The sequence below is a fragment of the Pipra filicauda genome, unplaced genomic scaffold, assembly GCF_003945595.2.
Source record: "Pipra filicauda isolate LSUMZ 115617 unplaced genomic scaffold, ASM394559v2 scaffold627_size207744_pilon, whole genome shotgun sequence".
Lineage (NCBI taxonomy): Eukaryota > Metazoa > Chordata > Aves > Passeriformes > Pipridae > Pipra > Pipra filicauda.
The window spans coordinates 102,235-128,610 of record NW_024104784.1 but is presented as its reverse complement, the minus strand read 5'-3'; the positions used below and the strand labels follow the sequence as shown (position 1 = coordinate 128,610).

At 38.6% G+C, this 26,376-nt stretch overlaps 1 protein-coding gene across 1 annotated transcript in view; it reads left to right on the top strand.

Annotated features, from left to right (window-relative positions):
• Positions 1 to 26,376, top strand: part of ANOS1 (anosmin 1) — a 136,394-nt gene that overhangs the window by 18,212 nt on the left and 91,806 nt on the right. The window contains exon 2 of the mRNA XM_027750797.2: positions 8,095 to 8,142. Coding sequence (XP_027606598.2) covers positions 8,095 to 8,142 — 48 coding nt within the window. The remainder of the gene's footprint in view (positions 1 to 8,094; positions 8,143 to 26,376) is intronic.

Genomic DNA, 26,376 nt, shown 5'->3' with positions numbered 1-26,376 from the left:
TAAGGGCCATTTGTTCTCTTATCTCGTCTCATATTAGAGTTCCATGCAGTGATGTTTTTGTTCGTTTGTTTTGTTTTGATAGGTTTTATATGTTTTGTTGTTTTGTCTGATTTGGGGGATCTTTATTTGGGTTTGGTGTTGAAATTTTGCTCTGTGCTTTTGCTAACTAGACCAAAGTCTAAGGACATTACTTATATATCAGGAATAAATGAAGATGTTATTATAGACCCTAAAGCACAGTCATCTTCTGTCAGGTGCAAGGAGGGTTGGCTTCTCCCAGGGGATGGGGAGCCAGGGGCTGATGGTGACCCCGTTGCAGGCTGTGACCTCTCCAAGGGGAGCAGCCCCAAAGGCCCAGGCACAGAATGGGCAGAGCTGGTAGCAGGGTCATCAACAGCCCCAGACATGGCAAGGGATGAGCCAGGGTCAGGGACAGTTGTGGGATGAGTGGATTCATTGTGTGCTAGGTGTAGAACTGGCTGGAGGGCAGGGCTCAGAGGGTTTCAGTAAATGGGGCTGCATCTGGCTGGTGGCGGGTCATCACCAGTGTTAGTGTTCAGTTCTAGGGCTGGTTCTGCTTGATGTATTTATCAATGCTCTGGATGCAGCAGTTGAATGCACCATTAGCAAATTTGCTGATGATAACAAACTGGGAAGTACCGTTGAATCTTGAGGGACAAGAGGCTTTGCAGAGGGGTTTAGGTGGATTGGAGCACTGGGCGATGAGTAATGGGATGAAATTTAACTAGTGAAAAATGTTGGATTCCGCATAATGCTGGACACAAGTATAAACTGGCAAAGGAACAGCTCTGCAGAAGGGGATCTGGGGTCCTGGTCAGCATCAGGCTGAATAGAGTCAGCAGGGTGCCAGCACAGGCAAGAGGGCAAATCCCATCCTGGGGTGTATCAAACTCAGCATCACCAGCTGATCAGAAGAGGTAATTATCCTGCTGTACTGTATTCAGCATTGGTGCAGCCTCACCTAGAGTGCTGTGTGCAGTTCTGAGCCCCACAATTTAGGAAGGTTGTGAAGATCCTTGAATGCATCCAGAGGAGGGCAACAAAGCTGGTGAAAGGGTTGGAAGGCATGTCCGAAGAGGAGCAGCTAAGGATTCTGGAATTGTCTAGTTTGGAGAGAAGGAGGTTGAGGGGCGACTTCATTGTTCTCCACCTGAGAAGGGGAAGTGGAAAGGGAGGTGCTGATCTCTTCTCCCTGGGATCTAGTGACAGGGCAGATGGAATGGCTCAAAGGTACAAAAAGGCATTCAATTTATGATTTGTTGATGATTGCTTTATTGAGTTTCATTCTTTATTAGAACAATTATAGGGCAACAGAAATTCCTTACTAAGGAATTATTTCCTTAAAATGTAATTTATAATGAAATATGAAAATATAAAAAGAACAAAATGTACTAATTTCAGTTGTTCGTTTTTCCTTCCTTTCTTCCCTGAATGGAAGCCAAGGAACTAGAATATTATTGGTATTCTGTTTTATGGGTGGTTTCATCTCACACTGATCCTCTTCTATCCGTGGTTTATCCAGTGGGTTGTCTTCAAACCTGATGTACATTGGACAAGGACGTAGTGGTGATGATGCTAAAAATATGTTTGCATCAGTTATCCTTGAAGAAGCAGTCTTGTTTCCCAGAGAGGTGGTCTTTATGACCTCGCTTGTTCACCAACTCCAGCTCCATGTTTCTCTTGCTCATTTCTACAGAGTGGCTCAGTTTCACTGGCCAAGTTTCAGTCTTCACCCTAGCCTGTTGTTAAGAGTAATTTCAAAGTGCAGAAGGGCTTAAATTTGCTTTAGCTTGGTGAAAGACTTCTGGGGTGAGTGTTCGTGATGTTGTATAAGAGAGCATCCTTTTTTCATTTTCCTGCCTTATTTTCAGAGTAAAATGCATTCTGTTTATTTATATGCAAAAGGATAAGCAAATACCAGAGCCCAGGAGAGGTAGTACTGTGGTTCCCCTGCCCATACATTCACTACAAGTTTGTGTTCCATCTCCACAGAAAGGCTTTGAGAAATAAAATTTTATTTGGCATTTCCTATTTCCAGGCTTTGATATCTCTCCCCATTAAGTGTACAGACTTTTCTGAAATTCATTCCTAGGTCCATATTTTGGTATTTGAGAGCTAGAAAGTCTAGTTTGAATTTGTTAATTCCATTTTTCATCTTAGTTCCACACTTCAGAGTTGGGCCTGGGGACACAGCACTGCCATGTGTAAGTCCGTCTATTAATTTGTGTCATAGTGAGCATGTATAGACAACAGGTTAGCAAAGGCATATAGTGCTTTCGGAAAACTCCATAAAAGAGTATGGCATAATAAACACGTGAAGAAAAGTACCAAGATCAGTGTTTACAGAGCCATAGTGCTGTCCACTCTTTTATATGTTTCTGAATCATGGGTCATCTACCGCCACCACCCGCGTCTCTTAGAACACTTCCATCAACGCTGCCTCTGTACAATCCTAAACATCGATTGGTCAGATTATGTGACTAATACATCTGTTCTAGAACAAGCAGCAGTCACAAGTATGGAGGCCATGTTACTGAGAACACAGCTGTGCTGGGCAGGACACGTCTCAAGGATGAAAGACCACCACCTCCCTAAGATCCTGCTTTACGGTGAACTTGCCACTGGCTGCCGCAAGAGAGGAGCCCCGAAGAAAAGGTACAAGGACTCCCTGAAACAACATCTCAGCCTTGGCCATATTGATCAACATAACTGGTCTACTCTGGCCTCCAATCGGGAGGTCTGGAGACACACCATCTATAACGCAGCTGTCTCCTTTGTGAACACACGCAGGATCACTCTTGAGGAGAAAAGACAGTGCAGAAAGAATCGTGTCTTGCGGAATATACCACCTAAGGAGTCTTTCTGCTCTACCTTTTGCAATTGGACATGTCTATCTTGTATTGGCCTTCTTAGCCACCAGCGTGCCTGTAACAAATGTGGATAGAGCCTTTCCCAAATCTTCGTTCGCGAAGCCAAGCCATGATGATGATGATGAGTGAGCATGTAGTCAGGAAATGCGTGTCAAGCATAATATAAATTATATTTCACTGTTCCTTTTAATTTCATGCTGTTGAGATTTTTGAAAGGTTAAGGAAAATGTATATTGGGAGCCTGTCTCTTTAAATTCATCGTTGCAACAGTTATTGATTTGTCTACTCAAATGTTCTTTTTCACTTCAGTGGGTACTGTTATTTGAAGGCTTTATTTCTATAGTTTTTTTGTCATTTTGAAAGAATTGGTGAGGTCATCGCGAGAGGCCAGTTTTGAGAGATGGTCATTTCACTCAAATGTGAATTGAAAATTGGGCAGGGGAGAAGAGACTTCCAAAACTGATAATGGGTATACGGGTACTGTCGTAGCAGATTCATTGACTAGTACATTTTTCATATATCTTCTCTGGCATTTCAAAAGAAGGATTGTAGCTCCTAAAATAATTATGGACAGAGATGCAAATGAAATAATTTTTTTTTGCCATTCCTCCAATTAAAGACCAACTTTTATTTGCTTGTGAAGGTTATTAGTTTTTTTCCCCTGGGGCACACTGTAGATAGAAAATCAATTTTTCTTGCTTCTCTGCATGTGTTTTTTCTTTTCAAGAGTTGCTGCACAACTTTTCTTTTTCTCAAGGCATAGTAGGGCACAGAACAAGGACATTTATAGTTTGCCAGAGGAAAGCAAGTGTGCACATATACTTGCTGAAACGTAACCTAGTAAGACTGATTAGAGATGCCAATGTAACAGTTTCACTGAAAATATGTGGCATGTATTTTCTTTAAAAGTTTGAATGATAAGTCTTGTAATATTTGTCTGCTGTTTTAAGTTTTTTTCTCCATCTGTCTTTGCTTTGGTAAACTCTTGTCCTTCTGCAACTTCAAACTGTCCTGGTCTTTGAAGGTCTGATTCTAGAAGTTTGTCTGCATTTTCCTTCCTGACAGACTGAAAGTGTATGGGGCTCAGGTGGTGATCTGAGTTCCTCTATTCCATCTACTATATGCTGTTGTAGAATGCTTTAGTCTCATCTACCTGATGTCTTTCATATGACATGCCAGGGCTGGGAAGAAGGATACTTGGAGTTTACCCTGTTGAGTGCAGTTTATTCTCTTCAGTATGCAGATTAAGATACTTCAAGGTTGCCCTGAAAGTACGCTGGTGCAAGGCTTACAGATGGGTCTACTGAACTCTTCCTTGAGGCCATTTCTGCACCACAGCGTTAAACCACCACTAAAGACTGAGTCAAAACTCTCATTGGTATAAGTAGGTCAGGATTGGGTTTGAACAGAAACAGACATGAGAGAAATTTCTGATGTTTTGAAATTATGTTTTCAGCCAGGTACACTAACAGGAACAGTAATCACAACTGGATGTTTCTGATTAACCATTTGCTAAGATGCAGAGCGAAGGAGAGCCTTCATATGGCATTTGTGCTTCTTCTAATGCCCTATTGTTCAAAGGAAACCTGTACAATTTGCTTTTTCTTCTTGTGCAATGAAAGATCATTGACTTCATGCTAATGTGAGTTTGTATGAAGCTGAAGTTGCTAAACAATACTTTTACTTTTTGATAAGCTTACTTTTTAACTCAAGTGCTAATAGTTTTCAGTAGAGAAATGAAAACAGTTATAGACATTGAAATTATCAAGTAGGGGACACACATCTGGACATTTATGGCTTCATTGTCTCAAGTAACAGATATAATTTAAAAGCAGAGGTGCCTTTTCTAGTTCAGTGGAAAGTAGCAATGTAACTAAAACAAAGTGGTGAGCTGCTAGTAATCTGTTATTGCAATCAGCTACCTCTGTCACATTTTATATGAAGAAGAAAGGGGGGATAAATTGCAAGTAACACATGAAATATTGTTTTTACATTACTGCTGGCTAGATCTTTAAATGGAAATAATAAATCCTCATATAGCATTGAGGGTAATACTGAAGAATTCCCACTAGCATATGTTATTTATGGCTGTTCTAAAGTTTTATTACTTCTATTTATGTCTCTTTTCAAAGGGTTTTTGACCTGACATGGTGCTCATAGTTAGCTAATGTTATGCTAGCAAATTTCGGTTTTAGCTAAAATCTACAGTAATGATAGATAAAAGTGGTATCATAAAATCAAATAGTGATTGCATTTTAATCTGCTGGAACATAAATTTTCACAAAATATTGAAATTAAATTATTTGAATTGATTTTTTTTTAATTGCTCCTAAATAAGCCTACAAGTGGAAAGGAGTAAATATATCTTTATCATCCCAAGAGCTCCTTAGGTGATACCGGAGGAGACATTTTTAGTATTACAGCTTATATGGAAAAAGAGGCTTATATAAAAGTTTCTGAAGTTCAGATCAAAAGTTGTGGTGAAAGCCAAACCATTCTGTGATTCTATGGCTGTGGAGATTGTTGAAGCCACACACTCACAGAATGGTTGAATTTGGAAGGGATCTTTATAAAGATCATCTAGGCCACCCCTCCCTGACCTGGGATCTTTGATGAGATCACACTGGTTGCTGAACAGTTCCAATGATGGAACATCCACCACTTCTCTTGGCAATCTGTTTCAGTATCTCACCACCCTCACTGTAAAAAGATTCTTCCCTAGATCCAATATAAATCTGCCATCTCTCAGTTTAAAACTGTTGCCTCTTGTTCTGTTACTACAGACCTTGGTAAAAAGTCTTATCTTTCTCATAAGCCCCCTTTATATATTGAAAGGCTGCAATAAGGTCTCCCCGGAGTGTTCTCTTCTCCAGACTGAACAACCCCAACTCTCTCAGCCTTTATTGAGCTCTGGTCTTCAGGTCATTTTCGTGGCCCTCCTCTGGACCTGCTCCAGCAGGTCCTTGACCTTCTTGTCCTGGGGACTCCAGAACTGGAGTTCTCTGTGTGGGGCTCATGAGAGCAGATTAGAGTGGGACAATCCCTTACCTTGACCTGCTGGCCACATCTTGGGAGCTTTTATGAGTATATAACATACTTGTATGAGGACATGCACAAACACGATCTCTTGAAACATTCACAAAGAGAGATCCAGCTTCAAAGCATAGGCTTCATAGTTGTGGTATCAAGTCACTGTATTCAAGCTTATAAGCTTTGCTGGATCAGAACAGAGTGCTGCAGTTTTGAGAAACTGTTCTAGTTGTCTTGGTTACAATGTTTCTAATGTATCTATTTCTCTTTCCAAATTGTAGTTGATGGATATTAAGAGAATAATTCTGAATTTTTCTGTGTGAGTTTTATACATAAACAGTTATGTATTGTTGTTAAGAGCCAGCTGGCAACTGAGCTTGACACACGTGCTCACTCAATTGCCCCCCTGGGTGGGATGTGGAAGACGATCAGAAGAGTAAAAGTGAGAAAACTCGTGGGTTGAGATAAAGACAGTTTAATAGGTAAAGCAAAAGCCATGCACACAAGGAAAGCGTGGAATTATTTCACTGCTTCCCATAGGGAGGCAGGTGTTCAGCCATCCCCACGAAAGCTGGGCTTCATTAAGCATAATGGAGACTGGGGAAGACAAATACCATCACTCCAAATATACCCCCTTCCTCCTTCTCCTCCCAGCATTATATGTTGAGCGTGATTCCACAGGGTATGGAATATCCCTTTGGTCAGTTGGAATCAGCTGTCCCAGCTGTGTCCTCTCCTAACTCTTTGTTTATCTCCAGCGTGCTCATCAGTAACAAAACCATCCCTGTTATCAACACTGTTTCCAGCACAAATCGAAAGCATAGCCCATACTAGCTACTGTGAAGAAAATTATATCTATCCTAGATGAAACCAACACATGTATATATATATATATGTATATTATTCTATTATTTGCATCACCTTTCATTGAAAAAAAAAGAGAAAAAGGTATACTGCTGCTGTATTAGTCCTTTGTATTAGTCCTTTGTATTCTGACCTACCTGAATTCCTTCTCCTTGGAAACTGATTTCCAGATCTATGGTTGGTGCCAATGGCAAAGATATACTACAGTCACATTAATTCATCCCTGTGGGAATACCTTGCCTAATTGATATGAAAGGATGTCCTATTACTCTATCTGACTCAATTGTAGTCAGATTCTGAACAACAAATTTACCAGAATCTTTATCCGTTCTATTTCCAGAGTATGAACTTATACATTTTGGAAGAAATATATATGAGGTCCAAAGTACATGAACATGCACTCTGTGTTTCAGAGTTTGTACCTTATTTCTCATGTTCAGTCTAAAGAGTCACTCAGTTCTTCCTGATGTTGTTTCGATCTTCCCCTGTACAGAAAGTGAATCATTATTTTGTCTTACCTCTTAGCATCACAAACATATGTTTCTCTTTTCTGAACTGTGTTTTTTTTTAAACTGGAAATATTGTTTCCGAAATTGACTCTTCAGAAGCTCCTCTAGGAGAACAGCAAGTTGCTGTTTGTCCCTGTGCCAGTTTTGTATTTATCTTTCTGTTCTCGTCATGTTTTCTTTTCCTTTAGCTTAAATTATTATTTTGCATGTTATACTGTATTGGTTGTTTTACTGCAGTCAAGATAAATGAGAGCTATAGTGCTTCCTTATCTGGGAAATGCACTTTATTATCAAAAATATAAAATAAAACTGGCACAGATGTCTTTGGTAAACTCATGTCTCATTTAATTGAATTTTCCATTACTTCAGGGTTGTTCATTATCTTTCCTCGGTAATTTATTTTAAGTATCATGCAGTATTGAAATGTGACTAATGGACTTTTCTGTTCATGAATCACTACCAATCCATATCAATTTCTTAAATGCACGTGTTACCTTTTGTCTGCTTCTTAGCAATTCTAGACAATAACTCTTTACAAAGATGGACTAAAAGATGACTGGTCAGTTTTCCACCAAACTTATCTGGTGAAATGCATTCCTAACTTTTTTCTGATCTCTTTACACTCGCCTGAGCCTTTTACTCCACACAAGGGAGTAGGAGTCAGCATTGGTACTTGTGTTGTGGCACAACATCATTCTCTAAGAAGAACCGGATGGGGTTTTCTATTTTAACACAGTAGGGTGGACATATCTAGTCTGAAAGAAATATTAATATTTATTTACTTTTCCTTTATCTTTCAGAACAATGGGTCACTTGCTTGGTGCCAGAATCATAAACAGTGTTCAAAGGTAAGTCCTGTTTTTCCCCTCTCATTTAGGTTACCTAGCTGCTTTCAATCTCATCTATAGATTAAATGCTTCTCTTCTTAGCCTGTTCTCAGAAGCATCTGTTTATATTTTATTTTTAAACCTCAACCTATAATAAAATATTGAAAATTAAAACCAAGTGGTTTACTCTTTCAGGACAAAGGAATCATGTTTGAGGATACATGTCAAGCATAGTTAAACTCTAATTCTGTGTTTATAACAAAGTTTACACTGGCTAAAATCTGATGTATACTATGTGTTTTTTCAGGTTTTGTGGTCAGAAGAGAGTAAAACTGTCAATAACTTTAAAATCTTTCTTCAACAGCACCAAGCTATGTCAACATTCAACATTTCATTCAGTTTGGGTATTTAATTTTTAGCTGGACACTGAATTTCTTTCAAAACATTCTTGATACAAATCCCAGTGGCTCTACTGATGCCCTGTCCACTGTAATCCTGAAAGCCTAAAGGATAGGTGAGATAATTGTCAGCTGATAAAAATCTCTCTATGGTGCCTGGAGGGAAGCAGCAATGATTTGGGAGCTTTGGTGTGTCAGGTGGAATTACACATTTTGGTGCTGACTGTTCATAAATATCATGGGAGTTGCATCCATTGCAAATTTTTCTGAAAATGCTCAAGGTAGTATTTTTGTCTAAACATCCTGAAAATGTATTTCTACAATAATTTAGGCCTTTTAACTTCAATAATTATTCTTTATTCGTGAAGATTGTACTGAAAATGGGATTAAATCTAAGTAGCATTGTTCTGTATTGTTTTAATAATGTAATCTTTGTAAATGCGGATGCTAACCCTTGATTTTAACACATAACAATTTCTTCTGTACATTTAAAGAGTGAAATTACTGATTCACTGCTCTAACTTCTCTTGACATAAGTGGAATTGGAAATGGGACAATATGGTATTGACTGTTCCATTGCGGGTAAATAAAACAAAGTTGATTGCTTTTGTCGGCACGAAAATCCAGGGTATAACAATGTCAGTATAAGAAAAGAAGGGAACATTTCCTATTAGCTCTGCCTCACTGCTAAGGGTTGCACTTCTGCAATGAAATCTCATCATTCTTAGAAACGCCAAACGGAGGTGCAGAGAATGTGTTTCATGATAACCAAATTGCCTTTGAAGCAAAGCATGAGGGCCTCGTACCACAGTATCCTGGTATAATTTTTATTTAGCTACCAAAGCTACTGTGGTAAATAATTGGAAAGGTTATTCAGTGGTTTGTGTCTGCCCAACAAAGAAGGAATAGTACAAGAAAACTAGTCCAGCTTTTAAGGCAGGGCAGGATTTATAGGAGTATCTCTCAGAGTTGCTCACAAGTTTATGCAATCCACAGAAGGGGTATATAAGCTGTTATGGATTTAAAGTTTACCTTAAGATTTTATTAGTCTCTTGAAATCAGTGTAAGAAGGCTACAAATTAATATTTTATTGTATTACAAAACACAATGATACCTTAAGTTTTAAATTACTTAACATATACTTTACAGTCATGTTACCTTATGTTTTTCATTCTTTTTTAGGAAGGTAATATATTTTTCTTGGAAAGCAGCTTTGCCATATTTAGCAAATAACTAAATATAAACTTGGTCAAATTGTCAGCAGAGCTGAACATAAGCAGAATGTTGTCTTTTCAGGATGGCTTTGGTTTTCTGTGTTTTGTAATGTGAAGTCAATTGTATTTGCTAACTGAAACTTTCAAAGTGATGCAGGGAGTTGAGTTAACCTTTTAAAAAAACAAAATCCTTTCACTGCATCTCAGCACCTCAGTGGATGAGGTTTATATGAGTATGGCAGGTAGTGGAGGATCCTGCAAGGAATGGTGTGATACTTGACCTTATACTAACACGGAAGGCCTTGTTGGAGATGTAAAATCTGAGGACAACCTTGCCTGCAGTGACCATGAGATTGTGGAATTCAGCATTGGGCAAGAAGGAAGCAGGGCAGCAAGTAAGATTGCAACCATGGATTTAAGGAGAACTAACTTTAGCCACTTTATTGGTCTTCTTCGAAGAATCCTGGGGGAACAGGTCCTACAGGGAAGAGGTGTCAAGGAGAGCTGGTTAATATTAAAGGGTCACATTCTCAAGGCTCAAGAACAATGCATCCTGATGAGCAAAAATTCAGACTAAGTGGGCAAGAGACCTGTGTGGATGAATAAAGAACTCGTGTCATTACGCAAACATAAGCAGGAAATATACAGGAGATGAAAGCAGGATCAGACCACTTGGAATGAGAATAGAAAGGTTGTTAGAGTAAGGAGAAATGAGGCAAGGAAGGCCAAGGCCCATCTGGAATTAATGGAGTGGGGACCATGCTAACAGAGGACATGGAAAAGGCAGAGTTACTGAATGCCTTTGTTGCTGTCTTCACTGACAAGACCAGCCCTCATCAATCTCTGACCCAGGAGACCAGAGTGAAGGAATATTGTAAGGAAGACTTTCTCTTGGTCATGGAGCATTCACTTAGAGAGCACCCTGACCACCCACACATCCACTGGCTCTGACAGGATGTATCCATAAATACTAAGAGAGCTGGCTAACACCATAGCTAGGCCGGTCACAATAATTTTTGAAAGGTTGATCAGGTGATCAAGGGAGGTGCCTGAGGGCTGGAAGAAAACAGATTTTACCCCTGTCTTCAAAAGGGGCAAGAAGGAGGACACAGGGAACTACCGACCAATCAGCCTCAACTAAATCCCTGAAAAGGTGGTGGAGTGCCTCACTCTGAAAGCTGTCTCTGTCCACATGGATGACAAGAAGGTGATAAGGAGTAGTCAATGTGGATTCACTGAAAGTAAGTCATATACTTGAGCAACCTGATTACCTTCTGCAACAAAACAAGTACCTGGATGGATAAGCAAAAAGCAGTGGATATTGTCTACCTCAACTTCAGGAAGGCTTTTGACACTGTCTCTCACAATATCCTCATAGATAGGCAAACTCAAAAAGTGTGGACTGGATGAGTAACAGTGAGGTGGATTAAGAATGGGCTGAACAGCAGGTCCCAGAGGATCATTATCAGTGGCACAGGGTCTGGTTGGAGGTCTGTCAGTTGTGATGTCCCCCAAGGTTCAGTACTGGGTCTAGTATTGTTTAACTTATTCATCAGTGACTTGGATGGAAGGGCAGATGCCTCCTCACCAAGTTTGCTGATGACACAAAGCTGGGAGGAGTGGCCGATACCCCAGAGGGCTGTGCAGCCCTTCAGAAGGACCTCAACAGGTTGAAGAGATGGGCAGAGAAGAACTGCCTGAAATTCAACAAAGTACAGGGTCCTGCACCTGGGGGAGAATAACCTCAGGCACCAGTATGGGCTGGGGGGCTGACCTGCTGAAAGCAGCTTTGTGGGGAAGGACCTGGGGTCTGTCCGTGAGCCAACAATGTGTCCTTGTGGCCAAGAAAGCCAATGGTATCCTGGGATACATTAGGAAATGCATTGCCAGCAGGTCAAGGGAGGTGATCCTGTCTATCTACTCAGCCCTACTGAGGCCACATCTGGAGTGCTGTGTCCAGGTCTGTGCTCCTCAGTACAAGATAGTACAAGAGAGTTCCAGTGGAGGGCAACGGGGATGCTTAAGGGACTGGAGCATCTCTCTTATGTGGAAAGGCTGAGGGAGCTGGAGCTGTTCAGCCTTAAGAAAGACAACTGAGAGGGGACCTCCGAATGGAGGGCTCTTTTCAGTGTTACCAAGCAGTAGGACAAGAGGCAATGGGCAGAAACTGATGCACAGGAAGTTCCGCCTGAATATGAGGAAGAACTTCTTTGCTGTGTGACTGTACACTGGAACAGGTTGCCTAGAAAGGTGGTGGAGTCTCCTTGACTGGAGATATTCAAGAACTATCGGGATGCAATCCTGAGCAATGTGCTCTAGGGTGACTCTGCATGAGCAGGGAGGTTGTACCAAATGACCCACCGTGGTCCCTTCCAACCTTAACCTTCTGTGGTATCTCAGATGACATTTTTTTTAAAGGATTCTCCCAGTATCCACCTTTGTTTTGTGTTTTTGCTGTTTAGCGACAGAACTTTTTGAGGTGATTTGTGGTAAACTGCGAATGACAGCAGGCATCCATCTACTTTGTTAGTGGGGAGACTTTGAAGCACAGAAGTATCTTTTGTTTGCACACATATTTGCATCTGATACACAATGGAGAAGTTTTACTTGGAAGTTGCATCAACATATTAGACAGTGGCTGATACAACAATAAAAGATGTAGGTAATTTAGTAACTTTTCTATTATTTTAGTCTTTCATAGAGCAGTTTATAAGATGAAAAAGGTACATTGCGGTACATCTTCTTACTTGTAACGTAACTAATCTCAATTTTATTTTAGAAGCTTTTATTTTATTCCAAGGACAGATGGTAGCCTGTAAATGTAGAAGTTCTGAATGGGAAATGGAGCTATGGAGAAAAAAAAAAAAGATAAAGCATCCAATACAAGGCTTTTGCTTGTGTTTTCTCCTCAATGAGCCTTTGATGTTTTGATTTCATTTTGCCTAGACCTGATCTGAGAAAAAAAACAAGTTCTAGAGTCTCTGCCCATTATTCTTGGAGAGTAAGATCAGTCTGACATAAAATTCTGTACAACTTTTGTGGCTACTCTTTTGTACGTAGAATGATTGGGAAAAATATTTTAATACCAGCATAGAGTGAAAATTATTTTTTTTCCTTTTGGAAGTCTGTGGTCTGTAGTTGAAGATAGCTCCTGATAAAGTATTGTTCTAGTTTGTTTGGTCAGTGAAGTACCTCTAAAGCTAATTTCAGCTATTATACCACTGCCCTCTAATACAGGTGTAGACAACAAATGCTTAGTTGAAGATGAACATTTTTGAGAATGGCTAATTTGTCAAAGTGGTGCAAATCTGATGAACTAAAGTGGTTTTAGCTTGCACAGGAACACTCGTAGATCGCTACCTACATCCCAGACGGCGATTTATATTAGTTATATTAATGGAGCAAGTCACAAAAACATGACTGTGAGCAGCAAAATATGCACCAGTGATTTTACATATAATTTAATTGAATGAGATCTCTCCAGAGGTCTGTTTTGCAAGATAAAACACAAGAGAGCTCTTGAATGCTTACCCTGTTTGACATAAATGTGTGTAATTTCAATATGTTAAAATACTCATAATTGGGACAACTATAGGATCAGTAAATAAATTGCCATTTTTGGTTGCAGTAGTTACTAAATCACTGCCATCATGCACTCCTGCTTGTCTGCTGGCACCGTGTTGAAACAGACTGAGGGCTTTCTTTCTTGGATTCTTGTCAATTGCCTGGTTGGCTTACACTGTGAACATGAGTATTGAGGTAAAATTGGCCCTGTAGTTGATGATGTTTGTGAAATTCCTTGGAAGTAGATTTAAAACGCAAATTTCTTTGTCCAGCTTCATTCATAGTTTTGTTTGAGCTTATGCTTCTTGAGTTGTAGATGACTCCCTTCTAAGGGGACAGAGGGTCCAATATGCTGACTGGGTCCAACCCATAGGAAGGTCTGCTGTCTCCCTGTGGCCTGGGTAAGGATACCACCAGAAAACTTCCTAGCCTGTTGCAGCCCTGAGACTACTACCCGTTACTGATCTTCCATGTAGGGAACAATGAAGGGGCAGCATGCAGTTGAGGATGATCAAAATGGACTTCATGGCCTTGGGATGTTTGGTAAGGGAATTTGGGACACAAGTTATATTCTCCTCCACACTTCTAGTTAAAGGCAGCAACATTGGAAGAAACAGGCTGAGTCTACTAATAGATGTCTCTGTGGTTGATGTCACTGCCAAAATTTTGGGGTTTTTGACAACTGGTTTATCATCTACTGAATGCTTCACCCACCAAATCCATATCTATCCAATTTAGAGAGAAGGTTTTTTGGGGAGACTCTGTAAAAGGCCCAGTAAAGCTGTTCTGTGTGTCATGAATCACCTCCCTATCCTTTACGTGCCTTAGAATAGCTTCTAGGAGGATTTGTTCCATAATTTTCCAGGCACAGAGGTGAGGCTGGCAGGTTGGTAGCTCTCAGGGTCCTCCTTTCTACCTTTTTAAAAAACGGATGCAATGTTTTCCTTTTTCCGGTCACCTGAGACTTCATCTGTCTTCTATGACTTTTCAAATATCATGGCAACTATGACAGCCAATTCCCTCTGAACTCCGGGATACTTCTCATCAGGTCCCATAGACCTATGCATGTTCAGGTTCCTGATCTTTACTTACAGTTGGAGGGGCTTTGCTTTCCCAGTCCCTCTCTTGCAGTCTGTTCACTCAAGAGGTGTGGGGAGAGTGGTTGCCATTGAAGACTGAGGAAAAAAGTTGTTGAATACGTCAGTCCTCTCCTTATTGGGCTATGTCCCTTTACTCTTCCCAGGGCAGATGTCCCTGCTTCCACTGCCTGTGCATTTCCTTTTTACCCTTTAGTTTGATGAAGAGGTCTCCACTCATCTATGCTGGTCTCTTGCCTTCCTCTCTTGATTTCTTACACCTGGTGATCTAGCGCTCTTGTACTTTATGGAACATGTCCTTAAAGATCTGCCAGCTCTGTTCTGCTCCCTTCAGAGCAGCTTCCCAGCAGGTCCTGTTGACTAACTTCTGGAAGAGCTAGAATTTTGCTTTCCAAAAATTTAGGGTCCTGATTCACTCTTCACCTGACCCATATCCCTCAGGACTACAAACTTCATGATGATTGCATCCCAGGCTGCCTCCAATCTTGACATCACCAATTAACTCACTTGAACTAAAGCATTATTATAACCATTGCATTTGTTGATCAATCTCCTACTAACAGCTCTATGTCGATTTAAGTGCTACATGCTATTTGAAATACTATCAGAATCTGGCCTAAGAAAATAGTGTGCAAGAATGACTCAAGTACTTCCAGGGTAAAAATGTTGCACCAGAGGTTTACTTATTTTGTTCAATGGCAATAAATTGGTTTATGTTGTGTTTTGAATTTCTCTACTGTGTTAACCTTTGCTATTGGATTTAACTTTCAAGTCCTTACATAAGTCGTGTTTGTTTTGGGGTTTTTTTTGCCTCTCTTTAACTTACCCTCTGAAAAATCTTTATGTGGTATTTTGCCTCTTTCTCTCCACTAGTGTCACTATTCTGTGTGGCCATCTACCTGTTTCTTACAAATCTACCAAAGAATCAGTGAATTGTTTACATTGGAAGGAACCCACTTAGATCTTCTAATACAACCCTCCTACTCAAGTAGGGTCAGCTAGGCCAGGTTGTCCAGAATCACATCCAGTTGGGTTTTGAGTATCTCCACGCATGAAAACCACAACCTCTCTGGGCAACCTCTTTCAGTGTTTGATTGCCTGGCAGTAAGAGAGTTTCTATTTCCTGTTTTTTAATTTGTGCCTGTTCCCCCTTGTTTAGTCCATGGGCATGCCTGAGAAGAGCCTAATTCACTCTTCTTCATTGCATCCCAATGGGTATTTATAAACATGGGTAATATCCCTCTGAACCTTCTCTCCAGGCTGAACAGTCCTAACTCTTCGAGCTTCTCTGTATATGGCAGATGCTCCAGCCCCTAAATGGTATTCTTGGCCCGGTGTTTTCTTCTTCTTTTCTACTTATGCTTTCTAAGCCCAAAATGACTCCTGCCTACTGCCATTCACAAAGCTCATGTCCTTAAAATCCCACTGCCCTTTGTTGTCTTATTAGCAGTGATTCATGCTAAACTGTTTGTAAATGCACAGCATTTACTGTTCCTACTCCGTTTTTCCAGTTTGTTTTTGCAGTGTGAGCTCCATATTACAAGGCCGTTCAAGTACTTGGAATTGCTGAGCCCATAACAGGTGCTTCACTCTAAAAACAACAGTAGGAGTCAATTGCTACTGAGAGTAACATGAAATGACAAATTGTCCTGCGTTGATGCTGGCTTAGTGAAAAATGTATTTTAGCCCTAAGCGGAGGGGGGGGTGGTGGTGGTGCAATGACTGGGAAGGGCATTTCAAGAGTTTGTGAAGTAGAGATAATTATTTTTTTTATTTATTTTACAGCTCCTTACACAGAGTTTTCTTTTTGTAGGCAACTGAAAGTCAAGAGACCAGCAGGCATAATTTAGAGCTGCATGTGCAGTGGCATTTACAAGGACTGGCGATAAATGGGGATCATCATAATGCACTGTGAATTGCAATACAAATTTCTTGTTCCCAGTAGCCAAGGTAGCGGTCCCTGATTGATTGATTCCGTGGGAAGGCTGAAAGGCTAGTTTTTGAAATTTTGGAACTGAGAGGAATACGTGAAAATAAAGATAAGTTTACAAATGCTGCAGCCAAATAAACAGACTGTTTGACTATTTCAAAAAGAAAACTAATTTCTTTATAGAATGTACACTCCTGAATTCTGTATGTGAGCAATTGTTTCAGGCTTCAAGCTGAGCTCTTTCCCAAGATAGTGCAGGTGAAAAAATGAGCTAATGGTTTAAACAATTAGAGTTTTGATGCAGCCTTCCATCTGTCAAAGCCCACTGAAATGAAAACTCACAGTTTTAATTTGTGCCTCCAGCATCTAACTCAGTCTGAAATGGTGTCAGCGATTTGCCCTGCCCACAGTGCTGTCATTCTTATGTTAAGCATTCTGTGCACACATGCTGGGAGACTTCTATCAAACGTATTAGTGTGCATTTGAGAGATCATTAGCCTGAAGTAGCTGGAACATTCCAGGTTTCTTAGCCGGCAAGCTCACATCGCTGCTGGAAAGTATGTTGAGCCACTGTTATTTAAACAATAAAGCTACAGCAGGATAGGGATAGCTTTGTAAAATTTAGTAGGAATAGTGGTATCATGATTGAAGTGGCACCCATGAGAGGGCAAGATAATGAATGTTTTGATTTTTGGCTAAAAAGACAGAATGAATTAAAATTTCTTTCTCGATCTGCCAGACAGATCGAGATTTCTTTCATGTAGTAAAAGATAAGGTAAAAGCATTTAATAGAATCAGAGTTCATGAGACTTGATCAGATTATTGGTCTGCTAAATAGATGAAAATAATCCTGATCATATAAGAAATAAGAAGACAGATGTAATACTTATTGCTGGAATTCTTATAGATTATTTGATTTTGTTATTATATTCATCTATGAAAAGGTTAAGGGGGCTGAGATAACCATAGGGGTTATATGATTAGAGCTGAACTAGCTAAGAAATAGGTGAACTGAAGTTTCTGGGTATTTGTGTTTGGGGAAATAGAAGAAAGAGCTTTGTGATTCAGTGTTTGTGTTGATACAAAAGCATTAGTGTATAAATGTGCTGTGATGACAGGAATCCCTCTGTTCTCTAAAGGTCTTGAGAACTGACAAATAAACAGAGCTAAAAGCCAAACATTGTTTACAGTACTTTGTACTACACTGATGTATTGTTATCTGTTTGTAAATATCAAGTATTTGTTTTTTTGAGTATTGAAAACACAGTTATGTTTGAACATGGGACACTGAAATAAGTGAAAATTAAGTAAGTTCATATTCCTGAAAGTTGCTGTGTTGGATCACATCAGTCATCCTTCCAGTCTCATGCTTGTCTTACCAGCTGGATTCCCCAGAGGTAAGTAAACCTTCAGGTCTGGAATAACTGCTAGATAACTGCTAGAAAAAAACTTACGTAAACCCTATTACTTACTTTGTGTGATACTGTGAAACATAAAGGGTATGTCCTTTTCAAGACACTAGTTCTGGTTTCTCAGTTCTTGCTGCTTACTGTTTTGTTCAGCTTAAATGTTTTTGCCTTAGCAGAACAGGCATCAGGGCTTTATGGAAAGTGTTGTGCTTGGCCTTATCACTGAATGATGCTGCTGACAAAATTCTGTCTCTTGTAGAAATAATTAGAATCCAAATAATTTCCTTTTTCTCTTATTAAAAGATCATTACCACTGTTAGAGCTCTTATGATAGGCAGGGAGGAAAGGATCATATTGGTTGTCTGTCCCTGTACCCCAGGTTTTTGTTAATGCAGAATTCTGCTGAGGTTCTCATTGATCCTCAGTGTGGATTTGCAGAAAAAGTTGTCTCTTTTGAAGCTTGCTGTTTTGGCCACTTGTATCTGGTCCACTTTTTAAGGAGGTAATCAAGTCTGATCACTGTGCTGTTTGAAATTTGACCTCCTGAATACTGAGCAGACTAAACCAATGCTGAGCGTAACTAGCCGAAGATTAAGTAACCCTCTTTGACAGAGAAAGGATGCAAAATTGTCATTAATGACTGAATTGTGCCAACACTGGCTTTGAGGATAATGGCATAGCAGTCTCAACTCCAGTCTCAGAAATGCAAATGCTGCCTTTAGACCTTAAGTCTGCATACTCTACACTATTTACAGACATACACTACAGCTATAGGGAGAAACACGTGCGTGGGCGTGCACTCATACACACACACACTCACACACACACATACCCAACAGATATTTATTGAAGCTGGCATGCCGAAGCACTAAATGCTTCTTTAACTTAGCTTTATCTGCTTCAGTGAACACTCTTCAAAATCCAAGGATATTCAGACTGCAGAACTCTTTATTTAGAGGTATTTAAACACAAACATAATCCCTTCCTGGAAACTTTTGAAATACCAATGGAGCTATGCAGCCTAATCAAGTGTGAATTTTTGTCATCTAGAAAGCAGTTGATTAAGTAACATCTAGTAGAAGGACAATCATCATTGGAGCAACACTAGTCAGACAGTAAAGACAAAACGTACAACTGAGACGAAGGAAAATTAGCAGTAAATATGCTTGAAAATAAGCATCGAACTAGTCTTTCTAAATCCTTAGTTTTCCCAGGTCACTCACCACTCAGTTTGCTCAAACCTTGTACATATTTTTTTCTCATCTTTCAATAACTTTGCACTCAATATGCAGAGGGAAATATATAACATGAAAGTGTATTTGAAATTTTGATTTCCTAAATACAATATTCGTTCCCAAAGCTCAGCTGCATGAATTGCTGTTAGGAAATTTCAATAGCTCACATAAGTCAGAAAATGTGTACAAAACTTATAACTTTGCAGTTGAGATCAGAATCCTAATTTTATCTTATTAAAATACGTTTCATTAACCTAATTAATTCTTAGTACAATACAGGCTGTAATAGTCTGTTTAAATGTATGGTCCTTTTCCCCTCTTGTGGGAGACAACTGCAGAGTTAGATCAAATACAGCTCTAGTTAAGTGACAAAGACAAAATGTACTTGCATTGACCTTTAATGCAGTAATAAAATACATTCAGCCACTGTAAAGAGTTTTGCTTGACTACACCGGAGCATTATTCAAAGCCCACTGAAGTAAAGAATACTGACTTTAAACAAGCTTTATACCCATCTGTAAGGCAAGATCGTGCTTTTTCAAGTGACCTACCTGGGAGTTTCTCCATTACTGTAATATTGAAGAAGATGTAAAAATGTGCTTAGGTAGATGAGGTTACTGTGCTGAGAGGAAGGCAACTGTCTTTGAGGCACACAGACAGGGATGTAAGCATCCTCTTCTCCACACACTCCCTGAGCTGTAAGGAAAGCATTGAGCTGGAAGTGAGAGCTATGACTGTTTTCCACTTTTGAGTGCCTGTAAAGAATTGGAAAGCTATCCGAGCACAGAAACGTGATCTATCCTAAAACAGAAATTGCAGGTTTTATTTTGTAACACTAATTTGGGATATTTAATCAGACATTAATGATTTAATTGCTGTTTAGCACTGACTGTATATTAGAATAACTCTCTATGCACAACAGACAAAAATGCTTCTGAAAGGGTGTAGTGTTAAAGAGCTAGTTTTGTGCTATGAATTTTAAACAGATCTCCTCATTGAGTTTCCATAAAAAGTTCCGCTTAAAGTCAGTTTGGGGTATAGTGTCAGGTTAACAAGTCAAAAAGGTAACTGGTTTTGACATTTCTTCCGTAATATTCACTAAACAATACGATTTACAAGCTTGCATTGTAATCTTAGTCTTATCAAATGTTTTTAGCTATTTCAGTGGCCTGAAGAGTGTAAGCACACAGAGTCACCACAGAACTATACAGACAGAGGTCTCAGTACTGAGATAGTGACAGGAAAGTATTTGAACCTCTTTTCTGAAGTCACTTCTGAAGTCACTGCAATAGGTCTAAAGGCTATTTCCTGCAGTGTATTTTAAAATTGGGTTGCATCTTCATTTTATACAAGTTAACAGTTACTTGGGGTGTAAAGTAAAAGGGGAAATCATAGCCATATTTCTTGAATGTTGACATATGTATTTGATGTGTATGGGAAATGTAAAGACGTATTTTGAGTTCATGTTCAATCTGAGCAGTTGCCCATACAGGAACACCAGCAGGATCCACTACACTGAAATGAAATAAGACTATTATTTTAGAAATAACTATTCAGCCTTGTACTGTTTTGATGCTGGTGTATGTATGCATAAAAGGGATTTCTTGTTTCAGAAAGGTGTTTTCAGCTTATGCATTTAGAAACTAAAGGATTGCCATAATTAAGTCTGTGAAGGTATTTTTTCCTTTGATGTGTGAACCAGGAGACTGAGTTATGAACAAAGATCTTTTCTCCAGTATATCTAGTGTTCTACTTGCTTTAAGTTGTAAAATCTATGGGTCCCAACAAATGTAAGTTTGCAGCCTGTAACTTCATATTATACAGATGGGTATGATTTTTTTTCCTCACAGAGGTGATATTTATTGTATCCAAAGTAAATGAAATTTCAATATCCACAATAAACCATGCTATGAAAAGAAAACCGAGTTACAGCACTTGGGATTTGAACTGCACCCTCCAAAGAAATTTTCCAGAGTTAGTAGTCCAGAGTCAAATTTTAAAGCAGTTTCATATTAGGAGTGAAATCTCTGCAGTTTTATGGTTTATGTAAAACATTAATCTGTGTTGTTACTAACTGAATTTTGAACACCTTTGGGAAGGAAATAGACTTAATTTTGTTTTATGTAAATATGACCACCCTGTTAGCCCTAGTAAACAACAAATTATTGGTTAAACAGTAGTTACCACTATATAATTTTTTTCAACTTATGTCCACTTAAATCAGGCTTTATTATTACATGGATTCTGATGTGTTGCTCTTCCTAATATTTGGAATTCTTTCAGTTTAGCCTGAGAATACAATATATAGCCCTGAACACATCTCTAGCCTGGTCCATGCAGCTTGTTCAAAGGAGAATTAACCAAGCTTGCTTCTGGGTGGCAGGAATGCTCCTGGGAGGTATGGACAGACACAGCAGGCAGAGCTCAGTCTGGCTGCAGTTGTTAATTTTTGTTTGGATCTGGACCATATTGTTGAGTGATATCTGAGGATATCTTTATTCACTTACCAGGTGGCAGGTCTAAAGCTCCTAAAGGGCCATCAGCAAGGGAGGAATTGCAGTTTTTTGTGTGAGATTTTTGAAAGGTTAGGATTTATAGCTGTAAAGAAGAATTGAGACAAAGAGAGCTGATGCGTAACTACTTAAATCAATGAAGACATTACCAAACCTGTCTTTGCCACTTTAAGATCATTGGCTCAGCACCACTGGTGTCTCTGAGAAAGTCTTCAACATCTTTCCACTGGAGATCTGTTCTGCTCATATATTATTTAGTGTTCTATTTTCCTACCAGTATTTATCATTGAAGGTATCTGCATGACAGTTCAGCTGTTCCTGCTGCACAATTTCCTCATCCAAAGTCGTGTTTCATTTTGTGTCATACACAGCTCCTACAATAGTTATAACCCACATTTTTGGTGGGGTCATGATACAGAAAATAATCCCCTTTTAATTGCTTATTTTCTTCAAAGATTAATTAAATATGTTTCATAACTGAATATTTTAAAGTTAATCTATAGTTAAATAATACATTTGAATAACAAATTAGTGTTGAAAAAAAGAAGAAGATATTTGGTTGGTAACTTTGTTGCTTTATTTTTTTCCTTTTAATTTCAGCCCTCCCATTAAATAAACTGAAACCAGGAGAATTAAAATAATGTAGCTGTATTGTGGAAATACATTTTTTTTTGTTAAATTATAATAGTGGTGCAGAAAATCACAACATGTACTTCATTCAAAGTAATATCCATCTGTAGGGGAAATCATCTGATTTTCATGTTTTCTAGGTTTAATAAGGGTTTAAAATTATTGCAGATTGAGGAATTTTATTCCTTAAATGGCAAGTAAGTAGGTCATCATCTTCAGGGAAAGACTTATTTGTCCTCATTATTCCTGGGTCCAACATTATGCAAATTCACTTTATAATACACTTGAAAGTAGTTATTGTAAGGAAGTGGGTGTAACTGTATGCGGTACTTTCAACATTTTTATTCTGAGAACATGAACAGCAAAATAGATTTGCAAACGCTATTCATATACATGAATGTTTTTAATCATTAATACAGGAAGATTGAATTAATTAGAAATTAATCTTTTCTTCTCCCTTTTTACTGGTTCTATGGTAGAAAGACTGTCAGATACAATACTGATTTAAAAGTGTTTGTGAATTGTATGGTGCACTTAATGGCTATTTAAACTTCTGCTTTTGGCAGGTTATATAAAAATGTTAAAAGACATTGGTGCTATTCTCTTAAAACAGTAAGGGCATGGCATGGTGGTGAAAGAGCAGTGAACAGGCAGCATAGTAGTGTAGGCAGATCACATACTTGCATCTTTGCTGACAAATGACAGGGATTGTTCCTGCCCTGCTAGCAGGAGATCCTAGAAGAGGCTTGTTGCACCTTTGCTATCTGCCTGTCACACCTTTCTCGTGTTAGAAAAATGAGCTGTGGTTTTATTGTCTAATTTTTATTTAAAAAATGAAGTTTTTCACCATGGAATAAAAGAAGAAAGAAGATGTTACATTGTAATAATGTATTTTTTCCCCCCAGAGTTGTTACAGTTTACCGGGTAGGTCTGTGCAATTCAAACAGTTGCGTGTGTGGCAAGTGTGTTGTGTGTTTGTACAGAAACACACTTGATTGATCAGTTAGACCAGGGTGACATTTTAAGTGCATTACAGTTTGGTTTCTGGTTTTTTTTTTTTCCTCTGGAGAAATACTGAAATACCTCAGTACAGTTGTGCTTTTTATTGTAGTTTTATCAAGCAGTGAACTTAGGGAAAAGCTCTTGAGTATGTTTTATTATGCTGTCATGGAAAGCTAGCACATTTTTTCTTATTGCTAACATTTGTTGGGTGATGACAGGTTATCAAATAGTACAGAGCTATTTAACACCTTGGAAGAAGACAATAAAGAAACTTGTGACATTTTCTTAACAAGAAGCACAGTGTGTTTTGGGAAATCTGTCAGTGAGAAGACAGGCCTGTAAAGATGTCTGGCCTATTTTGACCTTTCTGCCCCTTTTTTTGTATTCTGCTGTTTCAGATTTGCAAATGACTCGATGTTTGGTACTTGAAAGTAGACATCACATAACAAGGAAAGGATATGAATATGTTTCAGAAATGTTGTATTGTGCAGTGGAAAAAATTGCAGAAAATGATTACGCATTTTGTTCATGGCTCCAGAACATTATTAAAGGGATTAAAAATGTTTTCTGATTCAAATAAATTGTAAATGTAGTTATTTTGGGGTGGTCTGTCAAAGTGGTAGATGTTGCATCAAATCCAAGTACTACTGAAGCATGGTACTATATGCCTACAGTAATCTGAGCTCCTCCGTAATGATGTATGACACTCCCTTTGCATGCTCTGTGCTATATTTTATCCAGCATTTGGATAGCATGATATTCTGACCTTGTCTGATTGGTGATCTCATTTTCCATGAATGTCGCAAGGATAGTAAACAAAGCCTAGAAGAATTGTCAAGATGACAAGTTGTATTGTTCTGTATCTTTTCAAGACAAAGCTAAAGAAATTTATCCCTCTTGACACCTTTGTCTCTTGTATTAAGAAAGCTTTAACTAACTTCTCTTTAGTTCTATGATCTACCCTCTAAAAATGCCACATCTTATAAAGAGAACAGGTAGAAAGGCTTTTAAGGAGAGGCCTCAGGGACGTGGAATAAGTTAAGAAAAAACAGCAGCAGCTAAATCGTCTAAGGATTCCAAGATTGACAAGAGTGCATTATAAGAAGTGTATGAAACATTTAAATGACACTTCTGTATTAACACTTATAAATAACTATGAATTATAATAGTGTGTAAATACATTGTACAAATATGTTGGGTAGGAAAATACTTTTTTGCATGAATCCCACAGACATTTACAGATGTCAGCGATTGCAGGAATGCTGAAATGGTTTTGTTTTATTGTGTTTTCCTTTCACCTTCCTCTCTCACTCCCTCAAGAAACCTATAAAACAGAATGTTTCACTCTGTTCAAACCATATGGAGGTTTTGCATCTGGAAAATTTGAACCTAAATCTGTACGTAACTTTCAGTTGAATATTGATATTTTTTCAATTGCGTTATTTAAATTCTATGTGTGAAAGATAAATTCTGGGGTCTAGAATGGCATCTCAATAATGTGGTTGTACTTTAATTGCTTAAACTAGCTTTTGTAACTATTTTTGCTTTTGATGGGAAGTTGACAGTACACATCTTCAGCAGGTATTTATAAACAATGAGAACTTCAAAAATGGAGGCAGTATATAGCTAAGTGGCAGTCTGAATGGGAAGTGGGATTACCACTTACTTATACTGGGATTTGGATGTAAGGTCTCTAATTTATTTATAACAAAGTTAATCATCTTCTAGTTGAACAGTTAAATACTGAGGACATCGCTTTTTTGAGTTGTTTTACGCTTCATCCAATTGACAGAAGATAAGCTTCTGTACCCATCCCTCCCAGCACTTTCAAAGTGCAGTGGAGCTTATTATAAATGAATGACTCATACATAGGGTGGAACAAATGCACCATTGGTAGCCTACAGAGATAATAACACTGACCTCCGGTCATTTTACAAGGGAACTCTCTCGTGTAGGTCGACTTCCCACTGCTTTAAACCCAACCTAAATAGACCATTCACGAGGAACTGGATTGACAGATTAGAGATTTATATGCACAAATGTAGGCATTAGCAGCATGGTCTCTGCACTTCAGGAGACGAGAAGTAGTTGAAAGATCTGAGCACTTAAAGCAGAGGGACCCTTTTCTGTAAAGAAGTAGGTTTGTAAACTTCATTTAGACTTACTGAAGTATGTAGGGCAGTCATAAAAGTCCAACCTTGCAGTCTGTATTTATGCAAGACTCTCAATAATATGAAATTATTTGGAAATAAGGGTTATGATAGCACTGCCGCTTCATATGGGATGTTGGAGTGGGTGAAAAGAAGACACAATTTTAAGTTCTAAGTCAAAATATGCTTAAAATGCATTTTTTGCCTTCTTCCCTTCAATACATATGTACACACAAAGTGAGTAAATGAAAATAGTTTTGTAAAAGTTTTGTAAAAGTTTTGTGAAAGTTTAGCATTTGTCAAATGATACCCATTTTAGAAGGATCTTGAGATACTAAATTTAAACCTAAGAATCCAAAAGTAGTAATGTGTACTAGTTCAAATTTTTATACCACAAGGTATGACTTAAGTGCATCAGATATCTTCATCTTTCAACTGTGTTAATGCTCTTGTAATACAATTTGTCAGTGTGTACTAGAAATATAACTTGTGCCTTTCTGCAGAAAGGGATGTGTTCTTCTGCCTGATTTCAACAAAAGGTTATATTCAAAGGAATGATTTTAAAGCACATGACAAATTACTGAAAAGACATTTTTATTGTACAATAGCATTCTCCAACAAAAAAAAACAAGGGGGGGAAGGGGAGACAATACCCCCTCCCTCCACCCAGCTCCAACATTCCCTAACACTAATTTAAGGAAAAACACACGAAGAGGAAACCTTCAGTAGCTTTCTTTTTTTTTCATTTCTTTTAAAGAATGAGAATCTTAACAGGTTCTTTCTTTTTTTCTGGCCCCTTCAGTAGAGAACATTATTAACATGCAGTTGGATCTCTCAAAAAAGTTGGTTTTTAAAATGATTATTCCTGTTATATTGTATCTGTAGAATATGCGGCAAGTGGGTCAATGATACTTGATTTATAGAGACAGAAATAGTAAAAATATGTTGGAAATCTGTGTGAAAGAAAATGGTGAAACTAAAAATGGGAGTTTAAGTCCAAATGCAGATATACCAGTCTGACTCCCTTAGTCAGCCTTTATGTGGAATATCAGAATTCTAAACTAGATCTTAAAATGTAAGCTACTGTGATCTGTTTTCAAGATGTTAATTATC